Below are 13999 nucleotides of genomic sequence, written 5' to 3' on the forward strand. Positions count from 1 at the left end.
CACAAAACTAAAACATGGATGGCTGTCAGTCGGTGGCAGAGTTCTTGCTTTCACAATAAATATAAAATCAATTTCCTGTTCTAGTTCCTATTCCAAGTTGAAAATGATATATCTGACTATGAATTCCAACTACCTTCATCCTTAGGGTTTGTTTTGTTTTGTTTTGTTTTTAAAGAAGAGAGGAGAAAAGAAAGAAACTTATGAGACCACCTAAGTCAATTCTTCCTCATTTGAGGGCACTTGGATAGTAAAGGTTTCTACATAATGTGCACATATGAGCTTGCCATTTCACATATATATATATTTCTTTAAATGCTGTGATTTCCCCCATCAAACGCCACTCAAGTATTTCAAAAGTCCCTCCCATAATTCCACTATAAATTCCTATTTACAAAGGCTCAGTACATCTGAAAGCTAGTAGTAACTTTTCATTTAAAAAATAATAATATGCAGTTTCAAAAGCTTTTTGTTCCCATTTCAATCAAAAATAACTTCAGGGCTTCCCTGGTGGCGCAGTGGTTGAGAGTCCACCTGCCGATGCAGGGGACACGGGTTCGTGCCCCGGTCTGGGAAGATCCCACATGCCGCGGAGCGGCTGGGCCCGTGAGCCATGGCTGCTGAGCCTGCGCGTCCGGAGCCTGTGCTCCTCAACGGGAGAGGCCACAGCGGTGAGAGGCCCGCGTACCGCAAGAAGAAAAAAAAAGGAAAAATAACTTCATATGTTTCAAATGAAATTTTGCAAGTAATCAGAGACTAATGAAGACTCATTGATTTAACTAGTGAAGGGAGTCTGAGAAGGGAATGACAATTTAAAGCAACCAAGTATTTCATTTAGAAGAGCAGCTAATGTGTAGGTACACTAAGTCCTCTTCACTAAGAAATACAATCAGCACTCTTGTCTCAGGAGAGACTCTCATCCCCCTCTGTGTGCACATTCCTGACTCCCACTAACATTAACAAGCACCATACATGCACTCGGAGGAGATGCCAGCCTTGGTAGTATGTATGCATGGCAGCTGTGGTGACTAAATAATCCATACGGCTCTGAAGAGGAGTTATGGTTTGTTGGGTCTAGAGGCACAGCTACAGTGGTGGAATTCAGACGCTAGAAGCAAGCCTCAATCTGAATGCTTGATCCAAACCCTCTCCTGTCTAACCATACCTCAGATTGTAGTTAAGCCTGGGTCTGGAAATTCTATCCCTAGCATGGTTTACACAGGTAGAAGTTCCATATTTGAGGAAACCTTAATTTTTTCACAGGCCCAGAGTTCTGTCCTCCTCCCCATCCACCACTCCTAACCCAGCATTCACTCATGCATTTCCCCACAATATATAGGAAATCACATAGTAGTTTTATAGAGAGAAAATCAAAGGCCTGGCTTAAACCGCAAAAGCAAAATCAGAATCAAGTATGAAACTCCATCTTCAACACGAAAATCAAATAATATAGTAATCTTAACACAAGAGATATATGCTGAAATGTAAATTCCACAGGTTGTGTAAAGGGCAGAATTTAAAAGTAATTCTAATTCTTCCCAGCAATTAGAATTAGGTACTTAAGTCAGAGTCTTAATGCTCATTTAATATAGTTTCCTGAAGCCCCATTCAACAACTTCTTCATCCTTTCCAATGAAGAAAATATTCTTATGAAGTTCAGTTTATACTGAAGACATGGGTGCATAAGCACACATACAAGTTTACACTTCTGAAAAGAAGTGATAACAGTTCACTAGCCATTCTGCTGAAATTGGGCTTTAGAAAAAAAAGACTAGATGACACAAAGTTCTTAGTATACTTTCATATATAGAGAACACAATGAAAACTTCGTATTTGTTATCCCCAGTTAGGTCAGTTAATATGCAGAAAAATACTTTAATATTACATCTAAATAATCATGGAGGGGAAATCCACCAATGTTCTAGAAGCTTCTAGAGACCTTTCAATCAATTTTATTTATATGCAAAACCAAGAGAAACTTAAAAAAAAAAAAAAACACACAAAGCTCCTCCTGATGCTAAAGCTCTCAATTTACTGACAGGCAAATGGCTTCATGCTGCCACTTAATCTCATTTCTTGCATAATGCCCTCTAATTAGCATATCAAAGTGAATTAATACTTCTAGGGCATTAGCAATGGGGAAATCTGCTCCAGGCTCACAATAGCAGTTAAGAGAGAGCCAAGAAATCCTCAAAAACACCACAAACCACTTTGCATTGCAAAACTGTTCAATTTAGTTATCCTCTCTCTCTAAACACTTTTACCGCACACTGTTTTACTACTGTTCACCAAACAAAATGATAATTGCCGAAGTTACCAGCATCTGTAATGCCTGCTTAGAATCTTAATTTAGATTATGTTGCAGATAATTTCTATATGCAACCATTTGTTCTAGTATAAATGTTAATATAGAAACAGAGAAAATGTTGACATTCTCAGTTAATTTGAGTTTGAAATAAATTTTTATGGGATTTTTAAATTTATTAATTTTTTAATGTAAAAAGCCACCTGCTGGACTGTGATGCATAAGAAATATGCTTTGAAAACTGATGTATCACATAAAACAAAACAAAACAAAAAATCATTTTGCCATAACATATGTTGAGTCTCCCAAATAATGGTTTAAACATTGTGAGGAAACAACGGCATTAAAAGGATACATTGTATACCAAGTTCTCATTAATATGATCACACAAAAAGGGTTATTGTTCAAAACAGCTTAACATTTGTAAAGCACTTAAATTGAAGAAAACAAGTACAAAACTTTTAACAATGATTTTTATCCATAATTACTTTTTAATGTTTTCAGTCCAAATGAGTTACTATCACGTAGATATAGTCAGTTAAAAAAAAAAAATGCTATGTCAATTCAACTTAACACATCCTATCACACCAATTTTTTTTTACTAGACATACACTCAAATTTAGTACCAAAGCAAACTACTGTTACTATCAAAAACTACAAACATCTTATATTTATGGAATATGCCTATTTTAAAAATAACAATAAAGAAGAGATTCTGGTTACTATTCTGCCTACAAAGGGGGTAATTAGAATCAAGTGTTGAAGATTAATGAAATTTATTTTCAAATATGTTCTGTGTCTAAACGTATATAAAAAGATGGGGTTTCTTCCAGAGGCTCATTCAAGCATTTCCTGCTAATTTATTTGCTAAATATAACACTATCACATAGCTGTGGATAGCAATTTGTGTGTTTGATTAACTTCTATAACTTTGTAAAAAATCTTTTAGCCAGATCTAAAAAACTTTGACCAATTCACACTACATAGTGATATAAATTATTTACTCTCTTCATACGTAAAGACTCAAATGGCCTACTGAAGTAGAGCAAATGCTTGAAAAGGTCAACATGGGAGGGGGGTGTGCAAGCTTTGTTAGTTACTACCTAAATCATGCTGATCACACTGATAAATGGCTAAAACACAAGACTGCTGAGAAAACAAATAAAACATAATTCTCATAGTGTCAATACTGAAGTAATAAATACCTAAAGTTGTTCACGTGTACATAGAGGAAAAATAATATAAAAATCCTTATTTAACTTGATGTGTTTGGTGCTGATGCGTTAAGTATTTATTCTGAATAGATACCTCAGTGGTATGAGTACAAAATAAAGCGATGACTGATTTAGGGTGTGGTTCATGAAATGTGGTTTTCATTCTTCATAGCCATACTTCATGGAACTTCATCCTACACAATGCCACCATAGACTATCAAAATATACATAATTCAAATAAAACATTAAACTTAAATGTCTTGGAAGTAGCCATTTACAAAATTTGTAAACAGAAATCTAAAAGTATAAGCAAAATTAATTAAAAGGAAAAGGATCCTAACATGAAAGATATACACACATATATCTTATGAAAGCCAGTGAACCAATGTGTTCTTTGAGGCAAGGCAAGGCTTCCTTTGCCACTGTATTAATATACTTCTGATTCAGAATAAAATTATGTAAATTAGTATAATAAAATAACATAGTAAAGTCCCAAATAAAAACCAGAACTACACAAATCTATAATAAAATGAAGTCCACTAAAACTGAGGCATGAAAGAATTACTTGCACAGATCAAGTTAGTATTGACAATAGGGTTCAATATCCTTTTACTGGGGAAAAAAAAAAAAGGGTTGGAAGACAGGTCCATACTTTAAAGATAATACCTGCTTGATACCTTAGATCATGAAGTTCCAAACCAGTAGAGAAGTAAGATTTTTTTTTTCTAAGTTGTCTATGAACGTATTACATGTATTGTCTTCTAAGGATGGGAGAGGAAGAGTAAAGAAAGTTAGAAAAACATCACTCTTTTACATCCTCCCTCAAAATTTCCTTAAAAAGCTCCAGTAAGTTAAACAAATCCATAAAAATAGAAAACAAAAAATATTCTTAAACTGCTCTGAGGAAAAATTTGTAATAAAGCAATACAATTTATGACATTTCCAAGATAAACTTTGTATTTTTTCCCATTAAAGCATTTAATATTTCCAGTGTAAACAAGCCATAATGCCTAAAACTGATATGAAATTTACATCGTTAAAGGTCCATTAAAATTTGCTTCAAAATAATTTTGAAAGGGTAGGAGTTACAGAGAACACAAGATTGGCCAAGTGTTGCTAACTGCTGAAGGTGGGCAATGAGTTCATGGGGATTCAAGTTTCTCTTCTCTATGTATATTTTACATTTGAAGTTGTTCATAATAGAAAGTTTTTTAAAACTAGAAAATAAGTTCACAAAAATGAATCATGTATGGAACAGTGCATTTGTTTTTAAAACTTTGGAACAAATAATGATAACTATATTGGAAGTATCTCAAGAGCAAATTAAAAGAATGTATGCAACATATATAACATTTAGACTCACATATAACAGTTTTCACCTTTCTTGTTAAATTTTCACTTGATGGAATATTTGGGTTTTATACACTGGGAATTGAAGAATTACATGGCACTGAAGAAGAAAAATGAACAAATTTTTATATTGAAGCATTAAAATAAAACAGACCAGAAAGACACCATGAGTCTCTAAACCTTTAGAGTCAGAATTAAATAGAGAGGTGTTGACTGAGAGTACTTGCCTTACCCCTGTGAAAGCTAGTCACACTTACAGCAGTAAAGATAAAAGGTTTAATCATATATATCATATTCTAAGTGCATATAAAAACTCATAAGCTACCTTCTTGATCCAGTTTTGATATGTAAAATCCTTATGACTCTTTCTAGGGAGGGTTCCTTTAAAAGGAAAGCATTTTTAATAGTAATTTCCTTCTTCTCCTTAAACATAAAAAATACTTCAACCAGTCCAACCAGGCAAGCAGGCCTTTCTCTTCCCCTGCGGACACCTCCTGCAGTAGAGAAGTTCATTAAGTTTTATGATCTTCCCAAGTCAGTCCTGCTTATAAGCCTCACAAAGGCCACAAATCTGGCAAACCATCATGTATGCCATTAGACATTACTAGTAAATGAATGCTATTTAGGGTTTGTGGTGGCAATAAATCAGAGTTTGGTTGGCAGCTATCAATGTGGAGTATTTTAACCTACCGTTTAGAAAGGAAAAGGTTATGTTGATTTTTTTTTTTAATACACAACGTTTTTTAACAATATGACTCAGATTATATACTGTTGAACTTTCATTTTAAATTTTTTTAAATACATTTTTTTCTCAAAAAGAGCCATTTCCTTCATTCAAACTCTCATAATTAAGGGCTTTGGAAAGAAGACAGATTTATGAGGATGGAATCCTCTCACAAGGTACTTCAACAATCAAGATTAAGGTGGCCAGAAAGATGTGAGGGAATGCCCCCAAAGAAGTATGTAGATGAGGAGACCTCATAGCATCACGGATATTTAATGATAGATAGATGGTAAAATATGGCTAAAATAAAAGAGAGAGAGAAAGAAATCTTAACATATCAACAATTACCTCACTGGTTGCTTACTTAGTTTAAAATGGACAAATATCTTGTTTTAAAGCCTGTAACTTTCAGGTGCTTTCAAAATGCATAAAAACCAAAATTCAACAATGACAGATATTTCTGCCCCAAAATAACTGTATGATAAATTTTATGAAAGAACACATTTTCAAGAAAAAGCAAGCATCTCATAGTATACTTTTCCTACCTCTGAACAAGAAAAAAATATAATTGTGGTAGATTACTCATTTATATGTCAGAAGGGAAAACACCTTTTCTTATTTGGTAGAAGGGAAAAAAGACGTTTTCCAAACTAAATCCCTCATGTGCATCAGAACTTGCAGTGCTCACTGCCTGATCAGAAACCTCAAAATCTACTGGGCAGATCTACAAATACGTGGATTATTTTTTAATGATTCTGTCTTATTTTAGAAAAAGCATAACTGAAATGACATTATCCACTGAAAGGACAGCTTTACCCCCCATCTCCCCACTAGTCAACCCCTTACCCCTCTATTGTGCAGGACAGAGTCATCACGTAATGTTCCCAGTTTCTATTACAAATGACTAGGTAAACTTTCTCTAGGTTATAGAGAATTAATCTTTGGATACTATGTTATTAGATTTAATAAAATGATTTTTTAAAAAGCATTATGCAATATACATTATATCCTACAATGCTTATTTTATAAGTTCACTGTTTCCAAAGCATGACTGTGGGAACAGATTGGGGGTGTGGGGGGAGGCCTGGAATTTGCTGTCCCAGTTTCTTTGCTTCGGTAACACTAATGTCTACACAGCTGTTTTATTTCAAATCAAGGATTCTGAGCCCAGCGTCCCTGTCTCCTTCTAAGACTAGTTTTGGAGTGAGGTGGAGCTATGGGTAGCAGGGGAGAAAGGAAAGCAGAGAAAGAGCTTCACCCCCATCAATCATTCAGTACTTAAATCCCGTCCCTCTTGAGCTCAGAGAGGCTGGCAGGAAGATGCCTCTGCCCAAGACAGCCGCCTTTACTCTTTGTCGGCTGTTGGCTTTTACAAAAGAGATAACGTGCAAACTTGGATCCGCTGGCCAAAGCACCATAAGAGGATCTAATTTACAAGTTATCACTGAAAGCCTCACAAACAATTTTCAAAACACAAAAATTTCTTTTGTCAGCTACCTCTTGCTTCTTAAACAGCAAGCGCCCTGCCAAAGCTCTCTCTGCCAGTAATCCCAGACTCTGAAAAGGCTTGTTTCTTTTTTGTAACTCACCTTTGACATGAGGTTGACTATACTTTCCTTTCAGAATGGTGTAATTTAAGTCTTGTGCAAATAAGCAACTAGAGGACTTACGCTTCCTAATTGAATTCTGCCTGCTGCTAAACGTCTAAACAAGAAAAGCAGTTTGCTGGGTTTGGTTCTCAAGCTAGCTAGGCCAAAACTTTAAATAGGCAAAATAATAAATACAAATCATGAGGAGGGGGTGAGAGGGGAGGGACATCAATCCCCTCTTCGAGTAACATAAAGCCGTATAAAGTTGAATCAATCTTAATATTCACAACATAGTCAATACCCCAGTGCTTAGCTGTCAGCAGAAACTGAAGTGGAGCCCTGATAGCAAGAAAACCCTTGGACATTAAGCAACATAATTTACTGAGAATTACGCACTTTTAGGCTTCTAAACTAAGAATCTTCAAGATTTAATGCTTGATGTCTCATTTTATAGTCAGATAAAAATTAGCTATGTTTTAAATCACAATGCTTTCCAAAGGTAGCTAAAAATCAACAGAGTAAAAGTTAGTAATTTTAAATGCCTGTGGTTTTCAAAATGTAAAATACATCTTAAAAACAATCACTCAACATTAAGAAACCATGCATACTATGTGAACGAAAAGCAGGAAAAGCACTCTTTAAAGCTCTCAATATTTGTTGTTAATTATGGTTTTAGCATATATTTTAATACACAGCAATAACCCCTCACCTTTTATTGATTACTTTTAGGATCAGAATAGAATTGCAGGGTGAAAAATCTGTTTAAAAGGAGGGCAACTCTCCTACCAACTAACAATTATATACAGTGTGCTATTATTTGTACACTCAGTTTAAACACAATCACATTTAACCTTTTAAATATCTCCACTTAAACACTGCTATAGCCTAGACTTTAACTTTCTCTTCTTTTCTCTTGCCAACTTAAAAAATGGCAACTTTATAATACTGTATACCCAGCATACATACATATACACACACACACACACACACACACACACACACACACACACACACACAACTTGTTCACCATATACAGGGAAGATAACGCCAAATAGGACCTAAAACATCTAGATTAAATCTCTAATTCCACTTGAGTCGCTACTATCACCTCAAGACTAAAATATCTTCAATTTTAAAAAGTCTAACAAGGAAACTAAGTTGAAATGAATTGTCAGAAATTTGTCTAATATGTATTTGTAGTTTTCATTCCAGCACTTCTGTAAAAGCTGTCTCCTCATATATTCCCTGCCTTGAACACTTCAAAAATTGCTCAACCTGCACCTGTGGACCTTTTTCTACTTCATAAAATATATTAAGTATGCTTACAATGTAATGGCTTTAAACATAAAATTTAATAAAAGTATTAATAGATGTAATAAATACACTGTATATGCCTAAACATATCATTACCCTTCCCGCTTCTTAAAAGTAGTATTCCCAACTAAAACACTAATTCAAACATGCTACTGGGGTCTGTTCAATTGCATCTATTCTTCTATCTGTGGAACCGAAGCTTAAGGCTACGTAAAACAAAGTTCGGAATATGCTTCTCCCCGGGTCTCGGTCCCTGGCATCCAGTCTCCCGTTGCTCCTTTTAAAAACTGACATACAAACAAGGCGAAAGGAGCAGGAAAGGGTGGCAGGCGCTCCCGGCCCTCTCCCCGCCTGCAGCCAGGGGTGGCCGCCTGGGGACTGCGACCCAGACCCGTCCGCATCTACACTTCATTTTACACAAGGAGCGGAATTAAGAAATCGACTCCAGATTTATTGCAGTTTTTTCTCACGATCAAGAGGTGGGAAGGAAAGAATGATCAAAGATGGCGGTGCCCAAAAGCAGCAGCTCTCAACTGGAGAGTCGAAGGAGTAGCTCGGACCCCACCTCGGGGGTCTCCGGGCCCATTGCGGGGCGCAGCGTCTTACCTGTTTTCTCTTTGATCTCACACAGGACGCTGAAGAGAGCGGGTTTCATTCTGTGACAGTTCAGGGCATGTTTCCTTAAAAAACAAATAGCAAAACACAAAGGTATTAGCATCACCTATGGAATAATATGGCGCCTTCCTTTAAGTTAGACCCAATATTTAATTCCGGCCCCCTGTTTTGGAAGGCTCTTTTGAACCACCGCAAGCCAACCGAAACTCAAGTTGACTAGTTAGCGACAGCCGACAACCTCCGGCGGCTAAAGCTCCAGCCCGCACGAAGCGCGACCCATCTGCCTAGCAGTCAGCAGTCTCGGCCACCGCGGGACGCGAACCTGCTCGGGGAGCCGCGATCCGGGGGCAGACGGCGGCGACCCGCGGGAGGCGACGGCGTGGAGGGGCTCCTGCGTCCGCCCTCCGCCGGGGGAGCGGGCGCTGCGCGGGCGACCGGCCGGCTGCGGCCAGCGGGCGGTGACAGCTCGGCAAAGTTTGCGAGGCGGCCCTCCCTTCCCGAGAACTTGGCCGCCCGCGCCCGGACCCGCCGGGGAACCGCCCATCGCCCAGCGCCCAGGCTGGGGCGGCCGCCCGCACGGCGAGGTCGTCCCGCGGCCAAGCGGAGCCGGGCGCTGGGACCCTGGGCCGAGAAGAAAGTTGCACTTCCCTCAAGTGCGGCCCGGGGCCCGCTCGCGGCGGCGTGCACCCGGGTCCAGGCGGGAGGTTTGAATCCGTGCGAGGGGGCCGGGCTGCCAGAGGGCCTGACTAGGGGGGCGGGTGAGAGACACCCACAGAATCCACGCGGCACGAAGTCCGTCCCGCGCCCCGAGAGCAACTTTGCCGACTCCCACCCGCGTCGAGGAACGCCAGGGCAAGTCCCCCCGAGGCCCGGGCCGGCGGCCTGTTTTCGGAGAAAGTTCCCCGCCCCGGGCTGAGGACCCGGCCCGGGCGCCACCCCGGCCCCGACTGTGCCGCGGGCCCGGCTCCCGCACACACACAAAAGATGCTTAATGAGACGACACCAACTTTGCTTGCGCCTCGTCCAAGCTCTGGTCGGTGATGGTCATGATCTGGTGGAGGATGTCGCCGATGTCCTGCTTCCTGCCGTCGCCGTCCGCCCCTTCGTGGCCGTGCGGGGGAGGCGGCAGGGCCATGCCCCCCTGCACCGAGTGGCCCGCCAGGTTCACCCCGGCCAGAGTCTGCAGCATCCTGGATTGATCGTCCATCCCGCCGCGCGCGGGCGGGAGCGGGCGGCGGCGGCGGCGGCCGAGGCGAAGGCTGAGGCGGCGGCGGCGGCGGCGGCGGCGGCGACGAGGGAGGAGAAGAAAGAGGGGGAGGGGGAGGGGGAGGCGGCCGCGCGCTCCCCGCCCGCGCGGGGAGGGGGCCGCCCGGCCGGCGGGGCCCGCGGCTGAGGCGGTGCGGACGGGCGCCCGGTGTGGCTTCCGCCGCCGCCGAGGCTGAGGAGAAGCGGCGGGCGGAAGCGCCGGGCTCCGCGTCGGTGGCGGAGGCGGAGGCAGCGGCGCCCGCTGCCCTCACGCGGCCGCCGCGCCGCCTCCTCGCCGCCGCGCGCCCCGCCGGGTAGCCCCGCTCAACTTGCTCCTCAGCGCCAGCCGAGTTGCCGGGACGCCCGCCGCCCCCCGCGCCAGTCTGCGCACTCCCTTCCCTCGGCCGCCGCCGCCGCCGCCGCCTCGGCCGGGCGGGATCCGAGCCCCAGCGGCCCCGGGGGAGGGAGCGGCGGCGGCGGGCGGCGGCGCAGAAGGCCGGCGGGCGGGCCGAGGGGAGCGGAGGAGGAAAGTTTGGGAGCGGGCGGACTGGCGCTGCGGGTACGCGAAGCCCGATGGAGGGCCCCGGCGGGCAGTGCGCGGAGCGGACAGCAGATTGATGGGGCGGAAGAAGTCGCCGCCGCCACAGCCGGAGCCGCGCACCCTGCCAGCGGACCGGGCTCGAAGGCCGCTCGGCTGAGGGATTGACAGGCTGCCAGTGCCACTCACTCACTGCGGCCCCAGCGCCCGGGGGGAGGGGCGGGGGCAAGCGGGAGGGCGGGGGAGTGCTCTGCACGCCCCGCCCCCGGGGGCGGTGCGCGCGCTCATTGGGCCTTGCGCCTCCCGCCGCCGTCGCTGGCACCGCCCCCGGGCTTCGGCCCGGCCCCTCTGGCCTCTGATCCCCTGCGCCCGAGAGCGCGCCACCGGATCCTCAAGTCTCTTCGCGTCCTCGCCACCCGGGATGGGCCGCCTCGGCCCGCAAACGTGCCCACACCCCGATTCCTGCTCCCTAGTGTTAGCAGTCATGGGTGCCAAGAGTTATGGACGGGACACGGGGCAACTCGCTCCAAGGCCAACCATGTGCTTCCCCACAGCGCCGTGAGCTTCACGCCTCGGACAGCGCCTGGTACACTTTCCGGCTCTTCCGACGGGAGGTGGTATCCTCAGGGTTCCCGGCCGCCCGTCCCAGGCCAATCGAATCGCGCTCGGAACCGAACGGGGCGGGACAGAGGCAAGAAAGGGCTGTCCCTATTGGAGCGTTCGAAAAGTCCTGGGCAGAGGCGGGGACGCAGCGGATGGTGGCCCCGCCCATCCCGCGATCACCATAGTAACCGAGAGGTCGCTGCTCAGAGTTGGCGCCAGCGCGCTGGCCTTGCGCTGTCCCTCAAGAGGTGACCAGGTAAGGTGGGAGCCCGTTGTCCCGCATGCTTCATGCCTGAGCTCAGTGGATATGAGTAACACACACTTGCCCTTGAAAGAGGAGCACATGAAGATGTGTCAGAGGGAAGTGGATCCGGGAGGAGGGAAAGGGCCTGACATCCAGGACTAATTAACGGTTTACAACCTTTTACACACTCTGCAATTCCTGGTAATCCAGGGACCACTCCTTCCGCAGCGTTTGCTTTTAACCGCCTCCATATAGACCAAAGCTGCAAATTGAGCTCTTTATTACAAAGATATGTTTATTTAAGGATAGACTGGATTCTGCTTATCAATTTACCCCACCACCATGAGTCATTTAATGTTGGTGACTCCAGCCACGGATTGTCATATATATAACACTTTTTCTTCCATTGTACTCTGCCTACAAACGACTAAATGCTCACATTATTTGGGGGTCTAGACTTACACCGCTTGTGGACGCTTGAGCTTCCTCTTAACCTAATTTCCCAAACAGAGCTTCAACGTATTTTCCCCATTTAAGATCCATGGAGCTCACCCTAGATGGGCCCTTTGGTTAGGTGATTCTGAAAAGTCCTCTTGTTCCTTCCCCAAACTCAGTAAGCTGTCTTACCTGAAACCAAAAATAGCGTTATGAGATATGAAAAATTGTTCTTACTCTGCAGGGTTTAATGTAGGACAAGCAATTCTTTACATGCCAGATGGATTCTTGGAATGAAGCAGGCTACTCGGTTCCAGGTTCTTTCCTTCATGTGTTGTGTGTACTTTTAAATACTCCCCACTGCAAAGCTAATAGCTAACCTTACAGTAAGGCAAGCTAAAATCTTTACAAACTGCACAGCTGCTGGAGAGGGAGTTCCAAACAATCCCTGCTTCTTACTTCTGAAGAAGCCCCTTTATGTCCATTAATATTCCCGGCTCTTCTGTAACCCATATATGTGTCAAGTTTCTGATTCTTCTTTTAAGCCCCCATTATGGGTTACTCATAGTCATCATTGATTGGACCTCCTTTTTATTCTTAACTTGTTTTTCAAAAGCTGTCACCAAATCTTCATATATTTTTGCATAAAGGAGCAAGAGCAAGCAGCCAGTCTTTCATAATTGCCAACGCTGAAGATGTAAAACCACGGAATTCTATCTGAAAGATGTCTGAAGCTCTAAATTTCTTCCAGCTCTAAAATTCAATGATCCTGTGACTCACTATCAGACCTCCTCCCTGCCCTCATTCTAGGCTCATAATCTTGACTAATCAGTTATGAGGATGAGCCTAATTAGCAATGGGGATTTATGGTTATTTCTAGCCCACTTCAAACAATGAGTTATGTAAGCAAAGCAACATATATAAAAATGTAAATAAAATTAAAGAAACACTTAAGCAAATAAAGGCAAATGGGATGTATGGGCTATGTAAACAAACGGGAACATAAAAACATAAATCAGAATTAAGAAAACAGTTAAGCAAATGCCACCAATTAGGAATAAAACAACTTGTTAAATGTCTAACACCCGCAGCTATTTTATGGTGCACACCTCTAAACCCATGGTCATTCAGTGATGTGGAAACTTGATACCATAATTCTGCATTAAGTGATTGGATTAGATTGACCTTCTGCTTGGGAGGCTTCTCTTTTGTTATTGTCAATATGAGTTGCAGTAAAAGCCAGAGGGTCCTAGCAAGGATTCCCTCACAGGCTCATTGACAACTGCCATTGATTTAAAGCATAAATTCTTTTAGATTGGTTTCCAAGCCCCAATAAACAGTGTCAACTAATTGCACACGCTCCAAGATCTCCTGTGCTTTTGCCAGTTTCTCAGGATGTTGCCTTGTCTCACTCAGCAATCTGAGTTGCATTGTTTGTGCCTTCACAGATAATAGAATAGAACCCCCCTAAGTACCTAAATCCATCTTTGCTGTTTCTAAGGCAGTGATTACTAAAAAGTCAAAGGAAATGGAATTTACTTTTGGTGAGTGTACATTCATGTAAAGTGAACAGTGACAAAGTGGTGACCACCAAGTAGGGGCTCTCTCATATCCATCCCTTTCCATGAGCTTGGTTTATATTAATGGCACCACTGCCTATATCAATATGGTGATCATCACAGCAGATGCCATTATCCTGTACTCTCTCAGAGTAGGATACTGTGCTCTGTGTTCTTACTCCATCTTATTTCAATCTCACAACAGCCCTACCTAGGTGAGATTATTAAATATAAGGGAGCAGACTGAAAGACGGTAAGGAACTTACA

The 13999-nt window shown here is 43.3% G+C and overlaps 1 protein-coding gene across 3 annotated transcripts in view; it reads right to left on the reverse strand.

Annotated features, from left to right (window-relative positions):
• Positions 1-10414, reverse strand: part of PBX3 (PBX homeobox 3) — a 233115-nt gene extending 222701 nt beyond the window's left edge. Inside the window, exons 1-2 of one of the 3 annotated variants that reach the window (XM_032635351.1) lie at positions 10116-10414; positions 9100-9173 (exon numbers count right to left, since the gene is read on the reverse strand). In XM_032635351.1, coding sequence (XP_032491242.1) covers positions 9100-9173; positions 10116-10315 — 274 coding nt within the window. In that variant the 5' untranslated portion in view covers positions 10316-10414. Of the gene's footprint in view, positions 1-9099; positions 9174-9430; positions 9581-10115 lie in introns of those variants that run through there. The other 2 variants (XM_032635349.1, XM_032635350.1) reach the window with 2 other exon arrangements.
• Between the last annotated feature and the right edge of the window lie 3585 nt (positions 10415-13999).

The sequence above is a fragment of the Phocoena sinus genome, chromosome 6 (genome assembly GCF_008692025.1).
Source record: "Phocoena sinus isolate mPhoSin1 chromosome 6, mPhoSin1.pri, whole genome shotgun sequence".
Taxonomy (NCBI): domain Eukaryota; kingdom Metazoa; phylum Chordata; class Mammalia; order Artiodactyla; family Phocoenidae; genus Phocoena; species Phocoena sinus.